Source organism: Mastigoproctus giganteus, chromosome 1 (genome assembly GCF_048544385.1).
Source record: "Mastigoproctus giganteus isolate SK-2022 chromosome 1, ASM4854438v1, whole genome shotgun sequence".
In the NCBI taxonomy this organism is placed as follows: domain Eukaryota; kingdom Metazoa; phylum Arthropoda; class Arachnida; order Uropygi; family Thelyphonidae; genus Mastigoproctus; species Mastigoproctus giganteus.
Window position 1 is genome coordinate 243396962 of NC_143575.1, and position 23491 is coordinate 243420452.

Below are 23491 nucleotides of genomic sequence, written 5' to 3' on the forward strand. Positions count from 1 at the left end.
TTCGACATGAGCTTTCTTCAGATCCTTATATAGGCTAATTGCTTTTTCTTTAATAATAATTGAACTTAATGAATTCTGCATTGGATATTATCATCAGTAAAATTATTTAGAAGTTACTCCATTTAAATCATAATAGCCAGCCTAGCCCTAGGCAATTTAAGTTGCCTGCAGTGGAACAGCTGTCTTTCCTGCTGCTAAAATTAATTCTTTATTTTTTATAATTGTTCTTAGAGTTGAACCTGCCACTCCTAAATTATTGCACACATCCACTTGTCATTGACCAGAATCGATTTGCTTCAAAACTAATTTAATTTTCAAACTCAGTCTTGTTTGTTTGTTTGTTATTTGGTTTTTAGGAGCATTAGCAACTAAGGCCATATTGCTCCGGGATATGCGGTGGTCATTCCCTGACCTTTCCGCAATCTTCGTATTTGGTGGTGACGGGCTCGAACCCCGGTCTAATCAAGAAGTGTGTGCTACGCACTGCTGCTCCTTCCCACCTGGCTACGGAGGCGCCTAAACTCAGTCTTTTTCTTACCTTTGTAGTCCTAGTGCCATGTCCAGACATTGTTTTTTTTTTTTTTTAATACTTATCTGCCATTATTAACTCTTTGAAAATGTAACTCTATTGCATTAATTATGATGCAATTTTAGAGTAAACTGTCCATTACAGGAGTGATGACGTCGAGGGGGTGGGGGGGAGGAATGAAGGAACTTTGAGGTAAACTTTCCGAAGATGAAATGTTGGCAGATTTGGAAACCATGTCAAGACTTTCACTGTGAAGAAAATGTTCCAAAATATATGGCATACAGGTAATAATTTAAAAAAAAAAAAAAAAAACTTGTATGCATTATATCACCAATCTCCAAAAAACCAGCACGAATTAAGGATTGTATAAAGATCAGTTGTGTGTTCAGGTCACGATGGCCAGCTTGTAGCTTGCGGATGGCAATATGAGAAAACAAAAGGAAATATTTATTTTTTAATGCTAAAATCATGACAGTATATTGTTTCACAAACACCACATTACTGACAGCAATCACAGTTTAATTATATCAAAATCACAAATTAAAATTTGCAAAAAACCATACAAATTATAATCAAACGTTTAAGTATTATAATAATCTTAATATACTTTAAATAATCATGATAATAATACTTAAAGGCTAAACTCCATTATTTGGGTATCATTTGTCTCCATGCAGTGCGCGTTGTTGTAGTACAGATTGATTGTACGGTCGAATTTTGTGATTCGGTGAAGGCGATTATTGTGAAGGCATTTTCTTTCTAATTGAATTGTCATCTGGGGGGGGTAATCTTAGCTGAGGTAGGGTGTTTTTCCCCTATCCAGCTGTTTTAAAATTGGTAAAAGAGTTTGCGATTTAAAAACATCATCAAATGAGGGGAAAACACCCTAGGCATATTAACGTAGGAGGACAGTGAGCAGGGAAAGCAGTGATTGGCACCTGTCAATCATTAATCTGGAGTTTTACCTGCTTAATTAATCTTATTATAATAATAACAAGAAAATGGAACATTTTTTCCAGGATTCGTTCGGGCCACAATGGGCAGCTTGTAGTTTGCGGATAGCAGTTGAGGATTGGAGGGATTATCCCGCTTTGTGCAAACATTTTGAATCAGAAAGTTAAATATTCTGGATTATTAAACCGACTTTTCAATCTAGAATTTTTTAACGATTTAGCACTAATGATCAACATCCTGCAGGAGCTCTCTTACCTTTCAGAAGCTTTATAAAGTCGCAGCATCACTATAGCAAAAGCAGATAAATTAATTATTCTAACTATCAATGCTATCGCTAATTTTAAAAATTCTGAAGAAAATTATGAAGCTAAAATTGAGAGCATGTTGAAGTTGAAAGAATTAAGGAATCGAAAGTAAGAACACATTTAAAAAATTACCTCGTGACAGGTTTATTAAGGATAAGTTATTAATGCAACAGAGTAATTTTAAATTAAATAAAGAAAATAATGATGCTATTGACGATGAGGAATTGAAAGAAATTTTAAATATATGCTACCTGGAATCGTGGAATATGAAAGAACTTTTGTCTCCGTGGCAAGACGGTGAAAAACGAATAAGAAATTTAAGTTTTCTGATAAAATATGAAATAAAAATTAACGATTTTAGAGATTTTGTCGAAAACAGTTTATCTTTAAAATCAAGTGAAATTCCCTCTTCAATTAAGAAAGCCAGAAATATCTTTGAAACCATTGCGACTAGCAGTGCTGCAGCTGAGCGAGATTTCAGCATAGATGAATTATATTGTGACAATTGAACACGTTGCAGATTATGAAGACCATATACATCAAAATGGAAAACCATTGCTTCAGTTTGATCCGGATCGTTATGTCAAATCATCGCTCAGCTGTTGAGAAAAGCAGAAGATGGACAACAAATATTAATAAAGAAGTAAATTGCATATGGCAATTTTCAGAATAAATTTTTCTTGAATATTTGTATAATAATTTTTTTCATGTAATCTGCGATTTTTGTGTACCTTTTCTAGAAGAGTTTGTTTTTTATGTAATATTTGTTTTTATATTGTAGAATGTTTTGTGATAGTTTTTGTTATTTGTGATATGGTAAATATTTCGTGTTATTTTTTATTCGGAATATTAAAATTTTATCATGAAAAAAATGTATCCATTATATTTCCATAGATTTAAAAAAAAAGAGAGAGGCGAATAAAAAAGTGGTAGGTGGTTTTATGTGAATCCTTCACGTTTATTTTTTAGGTATTTTGATTACGAAATAAAAGAGCTTTTGTATTGTAAATATTTTATTGATCATTCACAAATTTTCATAATTTCTGGAAGACAAGTACAATGGATTTATGATAACTAAAGTAAGAGATGTATACTTGTGATTGCAACATTTCTAAATGTCTAGAAAACAGCATCGATTGAAATACCAATCTTGTAGTTGAAACGATATCCGCAGCTATTCGGGGCACCTAACAGTGGAATGTTACGAAAATGCGAGACAAAAAAATAAATTTTTGACAAATATTTGTATTGATTGTTGCAATCATACTTACTTCAGGAAGTATGATTGTGACATCATATTATTCAAAAATTCTAAAAACTTAGAACTCGAGAGACTATCGTAAAGGGGGGAGGCATGATGACCAGGCTGACTCGAGATATACTGGTCATGAAAAATGCGGCACGTGCTCTAATCACACTACTAGTGAGCGCTCCACGCAGACTAGTAGTGTAAACATCGGAAGCGCCTCTGGTGGAAGCCTACAGTGGATGATGTCACTTCCATGATGTCATCCGTGGCAGGAATCCCCAAGGATGTTTCACATCAAAAAGTCGGCAAAATGTGAGCCCATTGTTAATATATTCACAGCTCAACACTGGTTATAATATAAGAACAGCATTATAGTGAGTCAGTGAAAAGCGAACCATGTTATAATAAGGGCCTACTGCAGGGGTGGGCAACTGTTTTCGTCAGTGGGCCGAATGAAATTTTCGTATCATGATGCGGGCCGAATGAAATTTTCACATCATGATGCGGGCCGGAATAGATTGAACGATTTAATAAAAAAAATCAGAACCTAAAAAATGTTATATTACTTGAATTACCAAATTATTAATGTATTTTTAAAAAAAATATCTGAATGTCCAATTATCATTGAAAATGTGGCATTCGGCATCAATTTTTCTTTTTTTTTAATTGGCTCATTTTATGGGCTATAAATTATATTAAATTAAAAATTGTAATAATTAGAAAAGGCATAAAACATAAAATATATCGCACCAATATTATTTTTTTCAATAAGAAGTCAAACCCAAAGGAACTTCGTTCGAACGATGCTACAATAATAATTAGGAAATAACTCTTTGACGCTGCGTAGAATCACTTGGTTACTGTTGTACTGGCTGCGATTCCCGATTGAACCGAATTAAGCTGAACGTTTACGGCGAGTGTAGTCAGGTATGGATTTTCTATATTTATGCATTTACCGAGGGGGCCAGATTCAACATCGTCACGGGCCGGATGTGGCCCGCGGGCCGGCTGTTGCCCACCCCTGGCCTACTGTATTTCTTAGTTGGTATGAAAAGCATAGTAGCTTCTATGATTATTTCCCATTTAGAATTTGTTGTTGGTAACATCATTAGTTGCTCCCACTGTATAGAATTTAAAAGCTGTCTGATACCAAGTACATAGTTTAAGTAAATTTACAGGTAGATTAGAAAAATGGTTGTAGTTTATAGTACAGATAGCAAATGATGTGAGCAGTTTTTTTCCCTTTGTTTTGTCTAATGCTGTATAAACTTGCTTCCTTGCATTATTTTTTTTTGACTATATAATACCCACACACAATAATTACTAATTTCCATTTCACATATAGGCAGAAATTTGTATTTTTTTTTTACCTATTCTGTACTATTTTGTGTTATACTGAACTAGATAACAGCAGTATGGGGATGGCTGCCTTCAAGAATTACCATGTTGCAGCCTGAAGTTATTTATTCTACAAATGAACATGGCAGTTGCCTTACAGCCTTTTATATGAGAGTGGATAATTGGGAGCCAACTCTCCTTGTTATAAAGACAACAGATAATGAGGTAATTATCAATATCAAAAACCTGTTGAATAGAAATTTCCCTTGTACACTTTTCCTTTCAGCTTTCATACGTTGGACTTTTTTCTGTAATTGTTAAAATTTTTGTACAAAATTAATATTGCCTTAAATTCTTATTCTGTTGTATTGTGACTTCTTTTCTATAAGTTAAATCAATGAAGATTTCATTTTCTAATAATTGAGATCCACTTAAAACTGTTTTGGCCTCAATATTTATTTTATTCTGGCTTTCTCTATTTCATTGTTTTATTTACATCTACTTTATGGGACCCCTTCAAAAATCAAAAAAAGTTTGCAGACCCCCCCCCACCACACACACACAGGGTGATTCAGGAGGAATAGTAAATATTTTGGGAGGTTATAGTATCGATTATTCTGAATAAAAAAGTTTATATAAAGTTCATGCTGTGCTCACTTAATGTTTGCCATACTCTTGTCTGTGGAACACCGATATGTGTAGAAATTTTTCATGTGCTAATAGTAGGACTATGTTCTACCGACTGAAAAATGTGTTCTATTTCATCCACATTTTGTTCATTTGTATGTTAAGAAGAAATATGAGCACTGGGAACTGTACCAGTTTCACGCAGTTTAGTGTAAACACTAGTAAACGCTCTTGAATACGGTATTCTGTGGTTAAGAAACCGTTGACGGCATTCTGTACAAGCAGCAGTAGCACTTCCACCACAAAAACCATAGACAAACACCATATTGGCATATTCAGCATGTGTGAAGATCTGCGGTATTCTTAACACTTCTAACACCAAACATCAGGTTATAACTGCTTCTTGGTCACATCTGATTCAGGGAGCTGTCCGCCAGTTTCAAACAGCTGTTTCTCCGTTGAGAATTGGACATGTTTATATGAACTTTTTACTGACTATAATCGATACTATAATCTCCCAAAATATTTACTATTCCTCCTGAATCACCGTGTGTGTGTGGTTATGAACGGGAAGAATAGTTTTACGAATGGGAAGAACAGTAGAAATAGACAGCAGAAAGACAAAAAGCAAAGAAAGCGTTATGTAATAACTTTTTCTTTGCTTTTTGTCTTTCTGCCATCTATTTCTACTATTCTTCCCGTTCATAAAAATATTAGTCTATATGAGGGTTATACGAACGTTCCTACTATCCTACTTCTATTACTATTTTTCGTCTTTATTTATTTAAAATACTCCTTTTTCCCTTCCCCATCCTCAATTTAATATCTCACCCTATACCATATGCTTGTTCCAAATTTATTTATTGAATCATTGAATTCCTATCTATACAAAATTATATCTTACACTAAATTCTAAATATTTATATTAACTGTATTTATTCTAACTTGATCCTTATTTTTACTTAAATAAATTACACTGTGTTGGGACTGCCTTGTCCATACTGTATTAGAATATGGTAATTTCATTTTCGTTGCTTTTTTGGCCTTTCACTTTTCTTCTATAACTGTGGACAAGTATAGAAACGCAGTTCCTGATACATGATCAGGTGTAGTCCCCTGATTAAATACCTGATCATGTATCAATATTTATTTCAGCTGACATCAGATCAAGCATATTTGCCTTACCTATATTCAACCATTTTCTAAATGTTTCCCCCCCCCATATCTGATGATAGCTATACCACTTTCATTTTTTCATTTTATTTTTTATTTTATTAGTATTTTGATGTACTAATTTTACTTTACAGTTCTTCCACTTTCTATTGGCTTGGTAATTCAGCCCATAATTTTGCTTAATTCTTCATAATCTTTAGGATATTAATATTCTTTCACCTTTCACAAATCTACTACAGTTTTTTTTTTACTTTCCTCACCCTTATAGTTACTGGCACTTTGTGTAACTTTCACATCCATTTATGCATACTTTATTCAATATACAATACTATGTGTGTGCGTGTGCGCATGTGCACATATAGATAATGTATATGTAGTATACATTATCTTGAAGATAGTGCCAAGCCACAGAGCTGGGTTTGTAGGCACTTTGTTTCTCTGCATGTATATATATATATATGTATGAACACTGGGTTTTGTAAAAGAAAAGTCAAAGTTTTATGTTTAAAACAACTCAACATTCTTATTTTTACATAAATATATAATAACTTTATCATCAATTTGCTATACATAGAATGAATAATTTGACCAGTTCGAGAGGGGTGTCTGATCTACAGACCCCTAGGGGTCCATGGACCCCAGTTTGGGAAATGCTGTTCTGAAGGATTTTTAATACTGTTTTGATTTCTTGCATCCTCCAGTGTTTCTCCTCTTTTTTTTTTTTTTAAATGATTTCCAGTTTAACGTTTTCTCCTTACACTGTACACTGCTTTCTAATAAAAGTCTGACCCTCCTATCCCATTGAAGCAGATTCAACTGGTTGTATGCAAAGTATAAGCAGCTAAAAAAGTTATGAGCATACTGGCTACTGGTGGTAGCCAGTATAGGTCATGGAATAAGGCTTCCAACATTTTAAAGAGGTTTGATTTTTGGGGCTATCACTATTTGTTGTTGGACAACACTGCAGTCTCTTTGAACTTTCCACACTCACCAGTATGAAAGATGGAATTGCAGAGGCAATATAACAGATCAAGAAATGATCTGGAAATGATGTAGCTAAAGAATGTCTATGAAGGGAATGAAATCAATTCCCCAAAGAGGATGGTTACCATTATCTTGAAGTTGCACTCCTAACCTCTTCAAACAGTGATGCTACCAGTCTTGACATCAAAGAATGGCTGTATTCTCCACTTTCTGCACAGAATTACACAGCCTTGGTTTCTATATTAGAACTGTTTTCTCAGACTTTGAAATGGTAGAAAAGGTCTAATGGAATGATGAGTTGCATTATATCCACTATTTCATCCAGAATTTAAGCTCATAAAATGATGAGCTTAAATTCTGGATGAAAGCTTAGGAAAATGGATGATACTAATTACTGTAAATTGTTCAAAAGTATTTTGAAAGGATCACAGCCATTATTAAGAGAAAAGGTTGGTCACATTTATTTGTTTTCCCAAAAATATTGTCTAAATACTTCAAAGAATATATTACTGTGCCAGTGAGTTTTGTTCCTGCCTGCCTCACAAAGAAAGAGGTCTTTGTTTGACAGTGTAAAGTGTTTTAGTTTCCTAGGCTCTGCTATGATTGTATGTAATTTGTCACTGCAGATATATATATTTTTGGATGGAGTTGCTTGTTTTTTTTTTTTAAAAATGAGCAAGCAATAGAGAAATTGTGAAAGGCTCATGGGGTAGAATTTTTTTTTTCAGTGTGGTCTGTGCTTGTTAACAAGAGAGACTGCTTCTACAGGGATGGGTACACTTAAATAGAAAGGATGCAAAATTATTTGCTGATGCTATCGAGGCAGTGTTAGGTGTGTCGGAAAACTGCTCGCTTGGGGGAGATAGGCAGACAGAGGCGAAAGTGATTCTTGCACTGCTTCTATTAGAATGAGCAGCAGCCTGGAAATCAAGGTGCTGGGTATTTTCAGGACTGCTGGGAGTCATAGTGGAACAAGTAAATACGCGGGCTGTGTAAGGGTAACTAAGAGTAGGAACAGATGCATGTATACTGGCATGCTAGAAGTATAGTTAATAAATTTGATGTGTTTGAAGTGCTGGTCAAGACATGGCGAATATTGTTGAAATATCAGAGACTTGGTGTCACACAGATATAAGCAGTGCAGAATTGGAATTTGGAGAGTACAATGTGTACAGACAGGATAGGAAGGGAGGAGGGGTTATGTGGTTAGTTAAGAAACACTTAAAATCTAAGGAAGTGCATCCAGTTGACATGGGTGGACAGTGCAATGTTGTCTGTTTGTGACATAAACACTGGGAAAGGGAAAACGAGAGTAGAAGTATGTTATAGGTCTGATAACGTTGATGAGTACAATGAACAGTTGTGCAGAGAAATAGAATGGGCCAGTAAATCAGAATGTCTTTAATGGGGGATTTTAAATTTCCAGATATTGAATGGAACTTGTGGATTGTTCACTCGCACGCTAGCAAGACTTTTGTGCTTTTATTGGAGGATTGTTTTCTATGGCAACATGTTCAAGTGGCAACCAGAGGGAGTAATACCCTTGATTGTCGGCAGTGATGATGTATGCATTAGGAATTTGCAGATAAGGGAACCACTAGGTGACAGTGATCACAGTGTACTGATGTGAGATTTACTTAAAGATGTAACTATGATCAAGGATAAAGGGAAGGGTTTTTGTTTTCGTAAAGGTGACTACAGAGGTCTCAGACAGTTTTTAAATTCTATAGAGTGGGATCAACTGATGATATTACCAATGGTGAATTCTAAATGGGAAGCCTTCACGGACTTAAAGGCTACTAGATTTCTCCAAGGGCAGATGGAATCTATCCAGTTATAATGAAGGAGGCAGCAAGGGAAGTAAGCAAATCCTTAGCCATAATTATGAGAGCATCCTTAGAGTCTGGGAAGGTCCCCATGGACTGGAGATGTGCAAATGTATCCCTAATTCACAAAGGGGGTAGCCGACCGGGCTGGCCGAGTGGGTAAAGTACCTGCCCGGCAACCCAAAGGTTGCGGGTTCGATTCCCGCCTCGGGCTTGGATCAAAGTACTGCAAAAACCTTGGGAGGTGCAATATGGCCACAGAAGCCGATGCGCCAACAACTACCAAATCAAAAAAAAAAAAAAAAAAAAATCACAAAGGGGGTTCAAAGGGTGACACAAATAATTAAAGAACTGTTAGTTTAACTTCTGTTCCAGTGAAAATAATGGAGTCACTGGTTAAAGAGGTGATACAGGATCACCTAGACAAGACAGCAGCAATAGTTCAGACACAGCATGGGTTTGTTAAAGGGGAAGTCGTGTCTAACCAATTTGATTGGATACTACGATGTGGTCATTAAGAAACTGGACGCTAAAAATAATTTTGATATCATATACTTGGATTTCAGGAAAGCTTTTGATACTGTTGCACATGGAAGACTGCTGTACAAATTGGAGCGGTATGGCATTAAGGGAAGTTACTGCAATGAATAAAAGATGGTTGATTGGGAGTTGGCAGAGAGTAGTAATAAATGGACACTGCTCTACATGGACTAATGTTATTAGCGGAGTCTCCCAGGCTTCAGTGCTGGGCCCATTGTTGTTTTGTGTATTTATCAATGATATCGATGAAGGTATATCAGGTTTAGTGTCCAACTTTGCAGATGATACAAAAGTTGGCAAGGTTGTTAATGACACTAAAGACACTGCTGCAACAGGATCTAGAAAAGTTAGGCAGATGGGCTGAGAAGTGGCAACTGAAGTTAAATATTGACAAATGCAAAGTATTGCATATGAGTAGCAGTAACCCAAGAGAAACATACCAACTCTGTGGTACTACACTTAGGGAAGTGGAGAATGAAAAAGACCTGGGGAGTAATTGTACAGTCAGATATGAAGTTCTCTGAGCAGTGCAGATGGGCTGCCAGAGCAGGTCATGGAGTTTTGTCAATGATATATATAGGAATTTAGCTAGCAGAGACAAGGTGGTGATTATCCCTTTGTATAAGGCAATAGTCAGGCCACGCCTTGAGTACTGTATACAGGTCTGGAGGCCTCATTTTAGGAAGGATATAGAGTTGCTAGAATGAGTACAGAGGAGGGCAACAAGATTGGTGAGAGCAACAAAGGGATGTGCTTATGAAGAAAGGCTTAAATTCTGCAAGTTGCAGCATCTGGAGACTAGGCACCTGCGAGGTGATCTAATTGAGGTGTATAAGGCCTTGAATGGTTTGAGCAGGTTCAATGCTGACAGGATACTTCTGCTTGCTCAGATTAAGGACTTGAGGGGGCATAGATTCAAATTGAGTAAAGACAGTTGTAGAATAGATATGTGGAAATTTGCCTTTAGGCAGCCAGGTAGTTGATTGTTGGAAGAGACTTCCATCTCTTGTTGTGGAAGTTGATAGCTTAAACAAATTTAAGGCTGAGCTGAACAAGCATTTGAAGTGAATAGATGGTGAAATTGGAGTTGTTTTGTTTTTTTATTTGGCTGATGCTGCATAAACTTGCTTTATTGCGTTGTATGCCTGAACTAATGCTATGTTTGCACGTTATTACATCAAAATTAGGATTGCAAAATTGTGCATTTATTTTTATTTGGACAAAGCAAAAGGACTGATATTAGTAGACTTTCAATTGGCAGTACCATGCAGTGAGGGATAAAAATGGGAACATAAAATTATTGAGAACTTAAATGTAGTCAGAACACAATGATTCTACTACCATTGTGTACTGACTGCATCCATTATAATATTATATTAATATTAGGAATGTGGCAGTCTGTTCTGCTGTTTACTTTAATATCACTAGATAAATCCTGGCATCCCCACATGCTTTTTTCAAATTGAAACATGAAGATAATTTCTCTTCTAATCCATTTTCAGTGTTTACCCAATCATATTAGTTCCTAGTGTATGTTATCTAAACCAGAAATATTATGTGTGAGATAATGTTTATATAAATGTTGATGCAAAAAAAAAAAAAAAAAAAAATTTTTTTTTTACTCATCAGTTATGTTACCCAAGTGGTCGTGTATGGGTCAATATATTCCCTACCTTCCCTCTATTTTTCATATATGCAAAAAACTCTTTTCTCTTTACCTCTGCTGACATCTTTTCTAGGGTGCTTTATATATACCTTACTTCCTGAGTAACTGTACCACAGATATAATTTATACTTACCTGCCATAGTGTTTGGTAGCCCTTGATAAGCTATTTTCATCCCATGGAACATTTTTTTCTTTTATGAATTTTATTAGTTCAGTAGCATCTATTTTGGTCTAGAGCTTGAATAAAAACTCAAAAGCCTGAGTTTTTCATCACCAGCCAAATATTAGTTATTTGTGCTGTTACCTGTCTTCTTTCCCAAATAGGGTTGCCACATATCCATTTTATGTGGATTTTAATCCTAATACCACCAAGTCCTGTAGCAAATCCTTGTACACAAAATCTTGCAATCACTAATCTCAGACTTCAAATTCCCCCAAAGCAACAACCAACTTGACTGTACCTTTTCAACAGATAACGTCATTGAAGATGCTCCAATAAAGATGCAGACTATGTACCACAAGCTTTCCTGTCCTCATTGTCATAATGAGCAGTGGTGGTAAATCTTGCCAATGCATTAAAAAACAGTTATTAGTCTATATGACCTGAATCCAGATAAGTGTTGCTACTGTGGTTATGGGATTGTGATTTTGATCCTATAGTATAACATGCTGAAAAAATACAATTGCCAACCCATCAGCATAGAACACCATAATATCAAAATATAGTCAAGCATTCTATGCAAAATGAGGGGGGGGTTATTAGTGGTCTTCTATGTGGAAGACACCTCTCAGGCAGAATAGCATTTTCAAGCGCTTCATTATCCTTCAATAAAGCAAGGGCAACCATAATCAAAGTTTGCATAAGTAATACTGTTAACAGAGGAAAATTATCATACATACCAATGAGCATCTACTATTCTTCAGCTTTGAAAAATGATTGGTAAATATTTCCATAACCCCCCCCATGCTAAAACACAGTTTGAACTGCAGGCCATCACATCACGAGAGCCTCAATTTACTATCTTCATTGCTCCTGTGATTCATTGTGCATAAACAAATCCTACAAAAGAATACAGGAACACAAAAAATATGTTAGTGAGGCTGTAGCCTGTGCTATTTGCTGCACGCATATGAACTTCTCTATTGAAATAGTTCTTTTAATTGATTTTATACACTATAAGAACCCTTAAAGAAGCATACTTCATGTTTTAGAGTCACTTCTCTGTTATCAATTATCATATTTAGAGTAAATCATATTATTTATATGCTCAGAATGTGCTTTCAGACCACTTGTTTTCAGTTTCTCTGTCTCAGTAGTATGTGTACTCATTAAGACAAAAATCAGTTATAATTGTATTATTTCATAAATTAAAATGACTACCCACACACACACACCAACATATTTATTCTCAGTTTCTTTTATTACCTCTATAAGTAATATTGCCTCCTCGGCTAAAGATAAAGCTGATTTACTAGCATCCTATTTTTCTTCTAACTTTGTATTGATGACCTCTTAAATCACCTCCTACCATTCCCAATACATTCCACTTAATGCCTCCTGTAGAATTTTGTACAATCTTGTTGCCAAGAAAGCTCCAGGTACTAATGGCATTTCTCCACTTGTTCTCAAAATATGTACTCCTGTTCTGTGTTGCATTTTCATACTTTCTTATTCCACTGGTGTTTTTCCTTCTGCATGGAAATTGTTTATATCCAACTAGTTCCTAAAATGGGAGACAAATCTCTCTCATTCAGTTATCATCCCATTGCACTTACCTCTAGCCGAGATGGGGGGAACCCCTGGGGCCATTTGACAATTAACACTGGCACTTACCTCTGCTCCATTCAAAAGTGCAGTAGAGCATCGATAAACCGAACGTCAATAATTCAAAATGCCAGTAATCCGAACGAGCCAGCATTTATTTATTATTAAATGGCAATTCTAATAAGCGAAAATCGGATGAATATTATCCACATGCTATAAAAATGAAGATAAAAAGCACAAATTGACACTTTTATTAGCTTACCAATTAACAAAATTAAATGATGTGAAAATCCAAACAAATTGAATGCTGAATTAACAAATGATCAACAAATTGAATGCTATCCAACTCAACTACTCTTGCTGAAAAGAGTGAGCGATCTGGGAGCAAAGAAACTTTGCTTCTTTGCTGCCAGATCTTGACATTTCAAAGGCCTTTGATCATGTTTGGCATAAATTTCTTCTAAATAAGCTTCCATCTCATTTATTGCTGACTGTTTTTTGTAATTGGGTATCCAATTTTCTCTCTGCTCACTGCAGGTGATGGTAGATGCCTGCTTAATTTTTATACTAATGCTGGTATTCCCCAAGGTTCTGTTCTTTCTCCCACTCTTTTCCTTTTGTATAAGCAAACCCTTAGCCATAATTATGAGAGCTTCCTTGGACTCAGGGGAGGTACCCATAGACTGGAAATGGGCAAATGTGACCCCAATTCACAAAGGAGGATCAAAGGCTGACACAAGTAATTATAGACCTGTGAGCTTAACTTCTGTTCCAGGAAAATTAATGGAGGCACTGGTTAAAGAAGCACTGCACGATCATTTAGACAAGACTTCAGTTATAGCTCAGACACAGCATGGTTTTGTTAAGGGGAAGTCTTGCCTGACCAACTTGATTGGATACTATGATGCAGTCACAAAAGAACTGGATGCAGGGAATAACTTTGATATTATATACTTGGATCTTAGAAAGGCTTTTGATACTGTTGCACATGGAAGACTGCTACACAAATTGGAGCAGTGTGACATTGGAGGCAAATTGCTGCTATGGATAAAGGGGTGGTTGAGGGGGAGAAGACAGAGAGTGGTAATCAATGGACACTGCTCATCGTGGACTGATGTTATTAGTGGAGTCCCTCAGGGCTCAGTGTTGGGTCCATTATTGTTTTCTGTATTTATAAATGATATTGATGATGGTATATCGGGATTAATGTCCAAGTTTGCAGACGATACAAAGGTTGGCAGGGTTGTCAAGGACACTACTGACACTATGCTGCTGCAACAGGATCTGGAAAGGTTGAGCCGATGGGCTGAGAGGTGGCAAATGAAGTTTAACATTGATAAATGTAAAGTACTACACATGGGAAACAGCAACCCCAGAGCAACATATCAACTCTGTGGTACAACACTGACAGTGGTAGAGAATGAAAGGGACTTGGGGGTGGTTGTGCAGGCAGATATGAAGTTCTCTGAGCAGTGCAGACGGGCTGCAAGAGTAGCTCATGGAGTATTGTCAATGATATACAGGAATTTTTCCAGCAGGGATAAGGAGGTGATTATTCCATTGTATAAGGCGATGGTCAGGCCACACCTAGAGTACTGTATACAGGTCTGGAGGCCTCATTTCAAGAAGGATGTAGAGCTGCTGGAACGAGTACAGAGAAGGGCAACAAGATTAGTGAATGGAACAAAGGGGTGCTCTTACGAAGAAAGGCTTAAGTTTTGCAAATTACAGTGTCTGGAGACTGGGCACCAGCGAGGTGATCTGATAGAGGTGTATAAAGCCTTGAATGGTTTAAGCATGCTCAATGCTGATGGGATTCTTCCTCTAGCTCAGAATAATCACCTGAGAGGGCATAAATTCAAATTGAGGAAAGACAGATGTAGGATAGACGTGCGGAAATTTGCCTTTAGCCAGCGGGTGGTTGGTTGGTGGAACAGACTTCCATCCCTTGTGGTGGAGGTTGATAGCCTAAATAAGTTTAAGGCTCAGCTGGACAGGTATTTTGAACGAACAGAGGGGTGAAGTGGAAGTGGTTTTTTTTTTTTTTTTTTTGGCTGATGCTGCATAAGCTTGCTTTCTTGCATCAAATGCCTCTACTAATGCTAATGCTAATATTATTAACCTTCTTTCACTGACTAGAAATCTTGTCAATAGTTTTGCTGATGGTAGCACATTGCATTTCACCTTCCAGTTTGAGAAATCTTGCCCTGTGCAAATGTCTTTATCTTTTTGAATATGCACCACCAGTTCCTTAAATGCAGATCCCCAGGTAATTCTCCAGTGGGACAAAATAACTTAGTTAATTTAAATTCTCGTAAAATTCAGTCCTGCCTTATACTTGCTAAGAGGAGTCTACTGCTCCTGTGCTCATCTTCAGTGACATACAGATCTGTAGACCAGATCACAAATCTCTATTAGGGGTTACCCTGACTTCTGATCTCTCTCTCTTGTGTATGAGTACATCACAAATAGTGCTTCCTCTGCATTATCTGAAAGACTGAGTTTTCTCTTTTGCTCTCAGCATTTGTTTTCTTCTAAACAATACTTACTCTATAAAAAAACTCAAATCTGCCCAACCATGGAATTTGTTTCCACATCCCATGGTGGTGCACCCAAAACCTCTCAACTTTCTAGATGCCATTCAGATTAATTAATAATCCCTCTCTTAAAAAATCTCAACTGTGCCTTATAGATATTTTGTTTCTGGTGCATGCTTCCCTATACAGGGTGTCTCAAAAATATTGGTACAAACGTTTAGGGGAGTTAGGTAACATCTAAAGGAATGTGAATCGCATAGGAACCCATAACCAGAAATGTCACCGTAAGTCGGTAGACGGTGCTGTTCATCAGTTCGTGAGAGGGAAAATTTCTGGTTTACTCATTCAAGCAGTAGTTGCCGCACGAAGAGCATGCATCGATATACAAACTGTGAGCTGGCAGACATGCACCTAGTGTGTGGATTAGCAGAGGGCAATGGATGAGCCACTCAACGAATTTATGGAGAATGCTTCCCAGACAGACATGTACCGGACCACCGTTTGTTGCGTGTGTGTGTGCATCAAAAGTTTTGCGATTATGGGCCATTTAGAGGTAACAGGAGTAGTGCGGGCAGACCACGTCCGACACGAACTCCTACCATGGAAGAAAGTGTGTTGAATATCATCCAGAATAATCCTACTACCAGCACACATGCCGTTGCCTCTGCCTTAGGAGTGTCTCGTTGCAGTGTACAGCGTGTCTGGCACAACGATCCCTTTCATCTCCAAAGGGTTCAGTTACTGCTTCCCAAGATCATCCTGCACATATGGCTTTTGCACAGTGGTTTCTCCAAGAAAGTGTTCAAGACTTGATTTTCCAGCTTATGTTTTGTTCACGGATGAGGCTTATTCAATCAGCACAATGCTCATGTGTGAGCTCACGACAACCCACACGGTCTGCACCCCCATGTGGCACAACATCGCTTCGCAATAAATGTGTGGGCAGGTATGGTTGGTGACTGCTTAGTCGGCCCATACCCATTACCATCCCGCATGAACTCCGCTAAATATCGGATCTTTCTTGAACAAGTTCTACCAGGGTTGATGATGTTCCAGTAAATGTGAGACGCAACATTTGGTTTCAACATGACAGGGCGCCTGCCCATTATGGAAGGTGTTTGTGACCATTTGAACAGGCGTTTTGGGTGTCGATGGATTGGCTGTTGTGGCCCCGTTGCCTGGCCCCCCCACGCTCACCTGATTTATCAAGCCTTGATTTCTTTCTGTGGGGTCCCTCAAATCTATCATATATGAATCACCTGTGGAGACGGAAATGGATCTCGTGGTGAGACTCATCTGCGCTGCTGCTACTGTCAAAGAAACTCCAGGTGTGTCCGACCGTGTCCGCCAATCCATGCTGCGTCGGTGTCGCACATGCATCGCGTCTCATGGTGGAACCTTCGAGCATCTGTTGTAACATCATGAAATGCATCCATCTCGTACTCCATTGTTAATATGTCAAATAAATGTTTGCTACTAATTGCTGTCCTTTGTCATTTCTGCTGCTTGTGCCTCTGCTACTACTTTCCCGTGACGTTCCTGGTTATGGGTTCCTATGCGATTCAGATTCCTTTAGATGTTACCTACCTCCCCTAAACATTTGTACCAATATTTTTGAGACACCCTGTAGATACTTCCATGAGCATTGTTCTTCTGAATTGGCATCTGTAGTTCCCCCTTTCCTCTTCCAAACCATTTTGAATAAGTGCTGTTGCCAGTCAGTATCCATTTATGGTTCAATTTCAAACTCACAGAACCAGCTTTTCTTCTTCTTCATTTATCCCTTCAGTTTCTGTTTTCTGAAAATTGCAATCTACAGAAATTAAAGTTTAATGTCAATGAGTATCTTCTGTCTTCTCAACATTCAAACTACACATGGTATTGAATACTGTAGGTTCCAATACCTTTTGCATTTGGAGTTTCATAAAAAAGAAATGCCTAAGAGGCATTTCTTTTTTATGAGAACCCTTTCGAGATTTCCCAACTCTAGACATAAATATGCTTGACAATCTAGTCTACTTTTTTCCTATTAAAAATGGGGATCCGCAACTGTCTAAAGGTTAAGAATGGCTGATCTAGTGGATCATAACAATCCTAGATAAAGCTAGGCTTCTAAGCCTAGCTTTATCTAGAATTACAAAGTTTCCTAAATTTTAACTACTAGGTTAATTATTTATTAATATTATTTAATTGGTTAATGAGTATTTTTGTGTTTTAGTAGTATATGTGTGTGCATAAATTTGGTGTATTATATATAGGTATTTGGTGCTTATTGCTCATCAAGCTGGTCTTCACGCTGCCACTTAGACAGTAGTGGAAATCGATACATGTATTTTGGAACTGGTGAAAGTTTTCTTTTTACCTTAGTTCCTGGCACCCAGAATTATCCTTGGGTTGGTGCCAATCAACAGGAAGATGTTCCTCATTCTTCTAAACTTTTTATGGCTGCTGATAATACAATGATAACTGTTGGAGCTGGGTAAGTTATTTAACAGATTTTTAGAATCTTTGCTAGAAAAAAGTGAACAGTGCCTAGATAATTTGGATCTAATGAACAGCTGCTCTCTATGATTTTAGCATTTGTATTGTACTTTAGTGTCTACATTCACTTCCTTTTACCACTATGTTAGTACAGACCAACCCAGATTGGTTCCTGACTAACATCTAAAACTTAAAAAAAAAAAAAAAAAAAAGGGGGGGTGTAACTAACCATGTAACTCACCTCTGCTAGGTGCTCAACTGAAGGTAAACATTTAATAATAATTTACTCTTTCAGGGACATCTTTTCCATGTTATCTAGAGAAACTCTGATAATCCATAATATTATGTTATGGGAACAACTCACTACACAAATGTTTGTCATATAATAGTCTAGATTAGTGATGGTGGCTCAATGCATGAGTTTCAAGTATGGGAAAATATACTGGCATGTGGGCACCAGTAAATAATTTTTACTTTAAAAGTACTTTTTATTTAAAGACAAAATTGTTCTGTGATCTTTCAGAGTCTGTGCATGTAGCACAGTGGTTATAATCACTGTTATCCCCACACTGGGTCGAAAAGAGCCAGGTTCAAATCCTGTCAGCAGTGAGGAATGGGCTTTTTTTCACTCTGGCTGAGTTGGTCAGTTTCAGGCATGAATAGTAAGGTTTTCATCCAGCAAAACAGGCAAATCGACCAGAGAACACATGCAATTTACAGACATAATACACATGGGCAGTTGAATTAGTTTTTGGATTGTCCTAATATATGACACTATGGTCTGTCAGACATCTAATAGTGAAAAAGAAGACTGAAGAACCCTGTGAGTTCAGGAATTGGATACATAGTAGTGAAAAAGAAATCAGAAACATTTTTCATTACAAACTTTTATGTATTGTATTATCATTTTATAATATCAATAGAAACTATTTACTAATTTAGTCAGATTTTTTTTTGCGTGGTATGTGATAATTGTGTATGCTTGTTTCAGCCTATTTTTGGCATACAGACCAGAAAAAGTTTACCATCATTAGTTTAAGAGGTTGTGCACTTGCATGAATTTATCTATGCATGATTTACCGTGAACATTGATTATTTCATTGTTATAAGTTAGTGTATGAAATAAATTAGTAAATTGAGTACTATTTTTCTTTGATATTAAGATCATAGCATTTACTCATGGTAGTCAAAAATGTGAACTGAAATAATAATATGTTCTGTGAAAGTCAATTACATAGCAAACTTATTAAAATGAAAAAGAGCATTTCTCATATAAGTGGTGCTGGTAATGCTGTTAGTAAAATGAAACTAAAGGACACCTTCATATAAGTGGTGCTGGTAATGCTGTTAGTAAAATGAAACTAAAGGACACCTAAGGATTATTAACACACGTTACTGATTATTACAAATGTTAGTAATGCTTGTTAATAATCTACACTTTGCTAATTTAGTATTGGAAAAATGATATAAGGAAGGAAGCTTATGTAGCATCAGCAAAAAAAAAAACAAAAAAAAAAAACACCCTCAGTAAACCAGTGTCACCTTCCCTCACTTCATTTACCTTTCCCAAATATGTGTACACTCTTTGTTAACCCTGGAGTGTTGTGCTACAGCTGTGAGGTGTAACTCAAACTCAAAAACTGTAAATCCAAATTAAGTGTTGGTTTAAGATAAAAATATATGATTTTCCGTACCTTCCCAAACATAGACAAATTTTTACTTAGTATGGTTTTGAATTTTTTTACCACTTTTTCAGAGTTACAGCATGAGTGCATCCAGCTCACCACATTTGTTCTACTTTTAACTCATAGTTATGTGGAATCTGACTGCTACTGATGCTACAAAGATTGGAATTATGTTTGTTCCTACTTATAAAGTTATTTATAACTCTCCCACATGATGTAATGATTATCAATGGTTCTAATGGTTGTAATTTATATATTTGTGAAAGATTTGTAATTAGTTTTGAATAATAAACATGAAAACATGGAAGGTAGTATTATCTCTGGATGGAGAGTTAGCAATGTAATGTTCAAATTTGATAAACAAGAAATAAATTTTGAAAAAATTTGAAAATGGAAATGAATAATTGTTAATGTAATAGTTCATAATAGTGATCAATATAATTGAAAAAATCAATCCTTAGTCATAGATATTACTGAATGGAACTATTACCCAAGTGGTAACAGCACTTTAGAGTTGGTAACAATGGATCAAATCCCTCCACTGTATTTTTTTTTTTTTTCTTTTTCCATTTTATTCTTGTCAGTTTCATAATCACCTAATTTGCATATAACTGATTATGAAAATACCACAATCGATTATTTTGATTGACTCTCAATTGTGTCCATCACTAGTTAATAATAATAGTTAAAAAAATCCCATAAACTTTACCCAGAAAAAAGAAAGTTTGCACATGTCAGATGTAGCACTACCTTTGTTATAATTGCAGGTTAAATATAAACTTCCAGCCTTCACAAGAGTAGGTGGTAGTTTATTCCAGTGGTCGCTTCTTTTCTACTAAGGGTCAATTTTTATATATCTATTCTATAATCCCCCCCCCCCCCCCTCTCAGTTTAAATTTATGGTTCTTTAAGTGTGTGATATAACCAAGTGTAAATATATCCTCTGTATTTAGTTTAGTCAATACTTTTAAATATCAAACACCTTACAGATCATCCTGCATGATGCCTGGTTTCTGAAACTTCTAGAACTAGTCTCCTGATAAGAATGCTTGATAAAGATCAAAGGACGATGTGAACAATTATAGCCTGTAAGCTCAACTTCTGTACCAGGGAAAATAATAGTCAGTGGTTAAGGAAGTATCGCAGTATCATCTTAACAGGAATGGAATTGTATGTAAATCACAGCATGAATTTGTTGTGGGGGAATCTGTCAGAATATTACAATGTGATTAACTAGTGTGACACAGTAACAAAAGGAATTGGATGCAAAAAGTTATTTTGACTGCATATACTTTAGATTTCAGAAACTTTTGACACTCTTCTGCATGAAAGACTGCTGTACAGATTGGATCTGGCATTAGGGGAAATACTATTATAGATAAAAGAATAGTTGAGTGGCAAAAACAGAGTGGTTCTAAATGGGCACTACTCTTCTTGGACTAACGTTGCTGGTAGAATCACCTTCAGGTTTCAGCACTGGGCCACTTACTGTTTACAGTATTTATTGATGAAGGCATATCAAGCTTATTGTTTATGTTTGCAGGATGGTTAATGACAGAAATCAAGGTATACTACTGTAGCAAAACCTAGATTAAGTTATGCATATAGGTTGAGAAGTGGCAATTGAGGGTTGACATTGCAAAGTACTGCATTAATAGCATACATACAAATTAGGTGGTACTGCACTGGAGGTGTTAGAGAATGAAAGATACTGGGGGGGGGGGTATTTTCTGAGCAGTGCAGACTGCCAAAACAGCTCATGGGGTTCTCTCAATGATGTATAGGAGTTTGCCACAAGGGACAAGGAGATCATTATCCTGTTATATAAGGCAATAGTCTGGAAGCCTCATATAAAGACAGATGTAAATCTCTTGGAATGGTTGTAGACATTAGCAACCTGATTAGTCAAGGACACACAAAAGGGTACTCTTACCACAAAATTCAATTCTGTAAATTGCAGTGCTTGGAAAATTGGCATCTGTGAGAAGGTATTTAAGTGTTGAAGTGTAAGACTTTAAGTAGAGTAAACAAAATGCTGATAGCATCCTTATTCTTTCTTGAGCAACACATATAAGGGAACATGAACTGGCTGTATATTATATGTGTGAAAATTTGCTTTAGCTAGAGAGTAATTGTTAGAAGAAACTAACATCTACTGTTGTGGAAGTGGATAGTGTGAATAAATTTAAGGAAAAATTAGAGAAACTGATGATAAAAGAAGTGGGTAGAGTGTGTGTGTGTGTTTTTTTTTTTTTTTTTTTTTTGCAATGCTTACCTTAAATCAGCCAAATCAAGGGTATAGTCACTGAAGAATTGCCCTATGGAAAATAATCTGGAAATACAGTAGTAATATTCCTGCTGACCTAGGGATAATATTACATGTTCATACACAACTATTAACTAACAGATGAACCACCAAAAAAAAATTACAGCATATGAATGATTCAGTACAGTAAAAATCTCACTAATACAAACTCAGTTTATACAGAGTAGTCGTTTATATGAAGCACATACCATTCCCCTGCGAAAGAATAGGATTTTCTATGTAAATATATTCGTTTGTTACAAACTTTGGTTAATATGTATTGCAAAGTTCTTTTTCACCCCATGAGAAATAAATAGTGTGTTTAATAAATAGTCATTTTGTGTGTTTAATACAAATCTTGGCAGAGTGATTCGATTATTGACCCCTGCCACCTGGCTCCCTACTTCCAGAAGGATGACACTGACTTGTTAGAAATTAGTTTTGTGTAAACAAAAGCAGTTTATGGTAGCTACAATGTCAAGTGCACTCTGAAAAACATCTTTCTGAAGGATGAGTTGTTAAATTAACAAAAGAATAAAAAGTTTTTCTAAGTTGTTTACATGCACTCCCTCGTTCTCCACGGGAATAAGGTCAGTTGCAATTGTTACCCCAGTTCAAAGAGTCTTTTGCTATCGTATACAGCAATCTGTTTTTTGTGGCATTTTATCTGAGCTGATGTCTTTTTTGGAACTCTTGTGTCTTTAAATTAATTTAAAATTTGTTTATATTAAATTTTATCTAGCAGTGTTATGGCGACAAAACACAGATGGACAGAATTAAGCCTGGAAATTAAACTAAAAATTGTACAAGAGGCTGATAGGATGGAAAGAAGCAAAATGGACATTGCAAAGGAATACAACATCCCTTTCCTACTTTACCTACAATACTGAAAAACCGAAACGACTTGAAGTGTGTGACACTGGAGCAGTGATGAAAAACATGAAACGAATTTATGGTGCAAAACACGAGGAGCTTTAAACAAAATTTTTAGAGTGGTACCAACAAATGCATGCATCTAATTTGCCAATATCAGGTATGATTTTGCAAGAAAAGGCAAATTATCTAGCTCAGCAACATGGGATTAGTGACTTCAAATGCAGCAGTGGCTGGCTCCAAAGATTTAAAAACAGGAATAACTTGGTTTCGCGAAATGTTTGCGGTGAGTCTGGATTAGTGGACAAAGAAAAGGCTGCAGGCTGTTTGTGTTCTGTACGGTCCATCCTTGAAAAATATGAGGCAAAGGATATGTTTAAACTTGATGAGACAGGTTTATTTTATAATTTGCTACCAAACAAAACATTTGCTGTTCGAGGAGAGTCTTGTCATTTTGGAAAATTAAGTAAAAAAAGACTCGCTGTTCTGTTATGCTGCAACTACGCCCACTTGTGATTGGTAAGTTTTCCAAGCCAAGATGTTTTAAAACAATTAACCAACTTCCCTGTGATTATGAGGCCAATAGAAGTGCTTTGCTTACAGTCAACTTTTTTCAGTCTTGGTTATCAAAAGTGGACAGAAGAATGGCTTCAG

The 23491-nt window shown here is 36.4% G+C and overlaps 1 protein-coding gene across 5 annotated transcripts in view; it reads left to right on the top strand.

Moving 5' to 3' along the window:
- Positions 1–23491, top strand: part of sky (GTPase-activating protein skywalker) — a 162298-nt gene that overhangs the window by 117019 nt on the left and 21788 nt on the right. For all 5 annotated transcript variants that reach the window (XM_090376626.1, XM_090376653.1, XM_090376662.1 and 2 more), the window contains 2 exons: positions 4442–4600; positions 17752–17972. In XM_090376626.1, coding sequence (XP_090232752.1) covers positions 4442–4600; positions 17752–17972 — 380 coding nt within the window. The remainder of the gene's footprint in view (positions 1–4441; positions 4601–17751; positions 17973–23491) is intronic.